This window comes from Martes martes (genome assembly GCF_963455335.1).
Source record: "Martes martes genome assembly, chromosome: 1".
Taxonomy (NCBI): Eukaryota; Metazoa; Chordata; class Mammalia; order Carnivora; family Mustelidae; genus Martes; species Martes martes.
The window spans coordinates 145,051,122-145,058,235 of NC_137888.1; the positions used below are offsets into that span (position 1 = coordinate 145,051,122).

General features: G+C 34.1%; 1 protein-coding gene across 1 annotated transcript in view; it reads left to right on the top strand.

The window, feature by feature from the left end:
• The window catches only part of STT3B (STT3 oligosaccharyltransferase complex catalytic subunit B), a 97,786-nt gene extending 95,954 nt beyond the window's left edge, over window positions 1-1,832 (top strand). Inside the window, exon 16 of the mRNA XM_080804803.1 lies at window positions 200-1,832. Within this exon, the coding sequence (XP_080660929.1) occupies window positions 200-280 (81 nt within the window). The 3' untranslated portion in view covers window positions 281-1,832. The remainder of the gene's footprint in view (window positions 1-199) is intronic.
• The last annotated feature ends 5,282 nt before the right edge of the window (window positions 1,833-7,114 follow it).

Consider the following 7,114-nt stretch of genomic DNA (forward strand, 5'->3'; position numbering starts at 1 on the left):
TAATTTACCTTGAATCTCTAAGCATACTTAGCATAGAACTATTATTGTTCCTCATTGATTGTTCAACTCCAGCTATAGGATGAACTCTAAGGGCTTTATTAAGACAGGCTTCATAAAAATGCTATAAACCACGTGTGTAATATTTTTGTAATCTGTGGGAAACCTACACTAATATCATGTGTTCTGTTTTCTTTTTTAGACTACAAAAAGGAAGCGTGGCTACATTAAAAATAAGCTAGTTTTTAAGAAGGGCAAGAAAATATCTAAGAAGACTGTTTAAATACACTGTTCTGGTTCCTAACTTGAAGCAGTTGTCCTTGTGAGAACCGGTCTTTGCCTTTAGCTCATGTCATGTTTCACAACAGAGGGTACAGAACCATCACTGGTCCAGATTAATGTACAAAATTTTCTGGCAATGCCTGATTTAAAAAATAAAATTGGCTTATTGAGAACAGCTATTTTCTATTTGTAATGTGAAGCAAGACAGAGCACTGCTGTAAATGTCTAACAGCAGATTTTTTTTATTGGTACATATTATCCTTCAAATCTGAGAATTTGGACTAATTGCACCAAAGAACCCTCTAATTTGGTCCCTGGCACATGCATACTTGTCAATGTTTTTATTTTTTACAAGACCTACATTTTCTTTGAATTACCCAAATAGCAATATGTAAAATACAAATGACAAAATGTGATGTGAGTTTCTTGAACCAGTAAACTAGTACAGGTCTGAGAAAGAGGTATTAGAAAAATAATTATACTTCCTTGAACTATATTTATTTTCATGTTTCTCCAGTGCAAAGATTGTTTCATCAAATGTATATTTTCTGTTGCTTACTGTTTGCTCTGTCAAAGAAGAAGCTGCTGTTTCAAAGATGGACCTCTGAGTAACTAATTGATGCCAATAGTTTTTTATGTTGACACATTGCTGCTTTTAGCAGTTGTTTTCACCAGGTACTCAACAGAGCAGATCTCATGCATTGTTCGTTCATTCAAGGGCTAAATTTATATCCTTTGGAGGGCATGGCAACTGCACAGAATGTTGCTTACCAGGATGGGGTTTGGTATCACTGAGATTAGCACTATGTTTACATGCAGAAGATTAAGGAGAAAACCCTTAAAGTGGACAGGTATCCAAAGTTCCTTTTCTGTGACTCTTCAAAATGACAAAGGATTTGTAAACTTTGCCTGGATTTCTCTCATTTTATAATAGCTTCATCCATCACAATGATTTTATCCTCCACTCCCATTTTTTTAAATCCCTAAAGCATTTGATGAAACACTCTTTAATGCTATATGCATTTTCTTACTTTTATTAAAAATGTGACAATTGTCAAAAAATGCACTAAAATATAAATGGAGATTGAACATGTTCATTTTCCAGCTTATAGGCAACTTTATATAGACTTGAAAATTTTCTCCAGTTGTTTAGTAAAAGTGAAAGAGAAAGGGTTTTTCCTGCCACAGGATATAACTTTTTTTTATATAAACAAGCATAACTTACCACTGCTTTTGGTGGAAAAGTACAGAATAGTATGTACCTTTTATGAAGAAAAGTGTAATTTACAATATTCAGTGAGAATGTTACTGCTGATTTTCTTTTCCAAAGTGTAGAATATTCTTTGATTTATAGAATTCATTTTTGACCCAGATGATGGTTCTTTTACAGACCAATAAAATGGCTGAACATTTTCACAAATAAAGTGTAACTAAATCTGGATTTCTGATACCTTGTCATTTGGGGGATTTTATTTTACTTTGTTGCTTTAAAATTCAATGCAGAGAAGTTGTTGACTGTAGGGGAAATAAAGTTAATTCAAATTTTGTGTTAAGTGTTGTCTTTCATAAAAATTTTATTTTTGAAAGGAGTTACAGAGTACTGAACACATAATTCCTTCCTTGTTCACTTTTACAAAGATTTTAGAGAATATGTGTATAGTAGTCCTCCCTCTATGTGGTTTGGCTTTCCTCGGTTTCAGTTTCCTGCAGTCAACTGTGATCTAGAAGCAAATGATCCTCCTTAATGATGCATCTTCAGAAGGTCAGTAGTAGCCTATCGTACATCACAGTGCATACGTCGTTCACCTCACATCATCTCATCACATAGGTGTTTTATTATCTCTCGTCATCATGAGAAGGGTGAGTATAATACAATAAGATCTTTTGAGAGAGAGACCACACATTAACTTTTATTACAGTAGATTTTGTCATTATTCTACTTTATTGTTAATCATTGTGCCTAATTTATATATTAAACTGTGTTGTAGGTGGTATGTATAGGAAAATACAGAATATATAAGGTTGGGTACTGTCCACATGTTTAGGCATCCACTGGCAGTCTTAGAACATGTCCCTCACAGATAAGGGGAGGACTGTTATAAGAACAAAGTGCTAGATTACTTCAACCTCAACTACTGTTTTGCTTTTCCTTCTTTTTACTAGAGAATTAAAATCTCATTTTGACTTTTTATGAATAAGTGAAGGGCGGGGGGAGATGCCTAGCCAAGTAGGAACTTCATCTCTTTTAAATGAGGAGATAAATGAGGATAGGTCTTTAACAAAAGCCCTGCTCCATAAAGTATATAACCAGTCAAGTCTTCATCGTAGAATTTTCTAATTAAAAGCAGAAATGATCTTCCACTTTCTCAGTTTTAGGGAACACCATTTTGGTTCAGTGGTTCAGTAAAACACCATACTGTAACCCCATTTGTGGTTTTATTGTAGCACAAAAGTGAAATTATAGCAGTTTAAATACATTGGAATATATAATTGGCTCAGAATATTCTTTAAATCTCTAAATTCATGTGTGATCACTAACACCATACATCACAGAAGGAGGAGATCATAGCCTTGAAGTTTTAGGCTATAAAACGGCTTTTGTTTTTGTTCCACGTTTTAGAAGTGAACAAAGCTGAGTGCTTTGGAGTATAAGGCAGTGAGACAGCAAATCCAGAGATAAAATTCAGTTTTCAAACTTACATTATTACCTGCTTAAGTTTGCATTTGTGGAGATGTACTTCATTTGAGTCCCTAGGCCATGACCAAGAGGCCAGGGGGCTAAATAGTATAAAAGCATCTTCTAGAGTATTAGTTTTCATAGCCAAAGGGCCATAAGATGAGATTTGGAGCTATTGTACCTTATTCCCTTTTTTTAAAGTTTTGTTTGTGGCAAAAAATATATAACAATTTACTATCTCACATCTGTACATTTTTAAATGTACAGTTCAGTACTTTTGAGTTCTCTGTCATGCAGTCAGTCTCAAGAATTAACGTCACCTGTCAGACATCTACCTTGCTGCCCATAATCCTCAGTTAAGGTAGGTGAAATAGTGGATAAATGGAGAGCTCAACAGCCATTGCAATTGAGATGGTAGGAAATTGAGACAAACCATCCGTAAACAAATCATGATGTTTAATTTTCTTTTGAAGTAAACTTGTTACTGTGAAGTATAACACAAAAGAACACAAAATTGTATACCTTAGTGAATTACCACAAAATAAGCAACTTTATAACCACAACCCAGATCAAGAGAACAGAACTGTGCCAGTACTCCAGAAGTTTCCTCATGCCCATTACACAGTTACTGGCCTGTCCCTCTCTCCTAGCTTTCGTTGTAATTATGGATTTCTGGTTCTAATACTTAACGTATTTCTCTCTAAACATAACTACATCTACATTTTAAACAATGCCCAATGGAATCAAAGTATTTTTTGTATTCAGTTTTTATGAAATTGATCCAGAGTGCTGCATGCAACTGCTTTATTTTCACTGTGATAAATAATACTCCTTGTGTGTGTCAGTTTCTCTTTACCCCACTGCACACACATTCTGTTGTTGGTGGACATTTGCATTGTTTCCAGTTTGAGAACACTACAGATAATATAGGAATATCCTTTTACATCTCTTTCAGAGCATATATGCATACATTTTTTGGTGGGTATTTACCTAATAAAGTAGAATTGCTAAGTAGGATATGAAGGTTTTGGTAATTCTCACATCCTAATGAGCCCGTATTAATCTTTCTAATTTTTCCTTTCTGGCGGGTGAGTAATTTCTCATTTTGTTTAATTTGCCTTTTCTAGATTACTGGTGAGGACAGCCACTTGGAAATCATGATTTTAGTCCATTTTTCTATTGTTTTTTCTTTTATTATTTGCCATAGTCCTTTATCTTTTATATAGGCCCTTCCTTGTTTGTGTTGCAAACTGCCTAAGAATTTGTTTTAACGTATCCTTATTTTTCAGTTTTTATGTGCTGCAGCTTTCTATACCTTGTATAAAAAACCTTCTGAGATGTGAAGATAGTCTCTCATATTCTTTTCCAGAAAGTTTATCTTTTGTATTTAGCTTTGTAGTCTGCCTGGAATTCATTTGTCGAGTACAGTGTGAACTGTTTTGGGATGGTTTTGGGGTTTTTTGCATATGTACACCTAATTATGCACCATTTCAATAAAAAAAAAAATAATCCTTTTCCTACATCTCTGCAGTACTCCCATGTAGTATAAATCAAGTGTCCAAGAGTCTATTTCTGGAGTCTGTTACATAGAGTTCTTACTGACTTACTGTAGCCTTAAGATAATTAAGATGCAGTAAGGCAAGTCCCTCTCCCATCCCAACCTTGTTCTTTAATCCTCCCTTGGCTGTTTATGGTCCTTTGCTTTTTTTATATAAATTTCAGAACCAGGTTGTTAAGTAACACCAAAAAGAGGGAAAAAACCTTGTCAGGATTTTGATTGGGCATTGAAACTGGAGAATAATCTGAATACCTTTAAAATATTTTGTCTTCTATGAACATGGGATATCCTTCAATTTATTTAGGGCTTGGTCATCTTTAATTTGTTTTCCAGTTTTTAAATAGGACTTGTATGTTTTCATAAGTTTTATTACAGTATGTTATTTTTTGATGTCTTACAAAATTTTATTTTTGTCAGCATATAGAAAATTCAGTTTTCTATGTTGAAGTCATACTCCACAACCTGTTGAATTCTAACAATTCAGATTATTATAAACATGTGCCATCATAATTGAGGAATAATGGTAATTTTCTCTCTCCCTTTCTGGTGGTTATATTTCTTTTTCTTGTGCTGCCCTGATAGGACATCTAGTATAGTACTGCATAGAAAAGGTAACATTTGTGTTTTTGTCTTGTCTCATATGCGAAGTTTTGTTTTGTTTTGTTTTCCCCAAGATTTTATTAGAGAGATCACTTGCGCACAAGCGGGTTGGAGAGAGAGAAGCAGGGAGCCTGACGTGGGGCTCAGTCCCAGGACCCAGGGATCATAACCTGAGCCGAAGGTAGATGCTCAACTAACTGAGCCACCCAGCCTCCCATTTTTTAAATTTTTTTTTTTTAAGATTTCATTTGTTTATTTGGGAGCTAGAGAAAGATAGCAACAGACAGCATGAAGGAATACCAAGAGGGAGGAGAGGGAGAAGCAGGCTCCCTGCTGAGCAGGGAGCCCAGGGGCTGGGAACTCAGCTCAGATCCTGGGATCACTTATAACCTTTCCCAAGGCAGAAGCTTAACCAGCTGAGCCACCCAAGCTTCCCTCATATGGGAAGTTTTTGGTATTTTTCCATATGCTGAGTTTTTATCATGAATGAATCTTATCAAATGGGCTTTTTCCCCCTTCATTTACTGAGATGAGTCTGATTTTTCTCTTTTATTCTGTTAATACAACGAATGAGAGACTTTTGTTTACAGTTTTAAAACTAAATTTGCATGTTTGAAATAAAAATGTTTGATAGAATTTGCTAATAAAACATCTGGGCCTAGATTTTTCTTTGAATCTGCAATTAAAAATCTTTGCACAATTATTTTATAGACATTTTTTTTTGCTTACACATAAAAACAAAACTGATATGTTTTGTTTAAATTGTGTTTTTCAAAGAATTTGCCCATTTCATCTAAATTTTCAAATAGGTTGACTTAAAATTGTTGCTCGTTACTGAATTTTAATGTTTGCAGATTCTATAATGATGTCCTTTTCATTCCTAACACTGGTTTTTTTTGTTGTTGGTTTTTTTTCCCCACCCCTTCACATCCCTGTGTGTTTCTGTCTCTGTCCTCTCCCTCAGTACCATGCTCATTTTCTTTGGCAGTTTTTAATCAGTTTTGTTAATGTTTTTTTCCTTTCAGTTTATGGCTTTGCTGACACTTTCTACAGTATGTTTTTTATTTCATTAATTTGTGTCCATTTTTTTCTGTTTCCTTGGACAGGAGGTGTTCTTTTTAATGTGTTGATTTCTTTTCCCACTATATGAATTTAAAGTTATAAATTTACTCCAAATATAGCTTAAATTCCATTCTCACAGGTTTTGATGTGAACTATTCAGTTTAATGTATATTTTAATCCCATTGTACTCTCCTTGAACCATGGGTTAGGTGTACATTTCTTGATATTCAAATGTGATTTTCTAGTTATCCTTTTATTATCCATTTCTACCTTAATTGCCTGTGGTCAGATTCTCTGATTTTTAACCCTTTGAAAATAGTTGAAATTTGCTCTCTGGCCCAACATATAGTCTATAGAGGTGTATGTATGTATGTCCCTGATAATATACTTTCCAAGGATGATGTATTAAAATTGTAGGCTGTTAACAGATTTGCCTAAGTGTTCTTGAGCTGTCAATTTTTTCTTTATGTGTTTTGAACCTATATTATTAGGTGTTACATACACTTGGAACTTTCATGGTAAGTTGAACCTTCAATTTTTGGGGAATACCAGATTGTCAGTAACACTTTTTGTTACAGCCTATTTTCTCTGATAAATAATAGTGTTATATCAGCTTTATTAAGATGATTGCATGATATATCTTTTTTGGACTTACGTGTCTACTTCAGATTTGTTGAGGTTGTTGGTTTTCAACACCGAAGTTTAAAATTCATAGTCCTCTCTTTAAATATTATTTGCTTCTCCACCATTCTCTCTGCTCTCTGAGATTCTGACTAAATATAGACACTATTTGGTTCTCTCCCTCCTTTTGCTTCTCCATTCTGTGTATTTTCTCCTTAAATTCTGATTACTTATGGCTAATCTGATGTTGAACTCATTTATTGATTTATTTTACTTATTCTGTTTTTCAATTCTAGAATTTATCCCATCTGTTATGT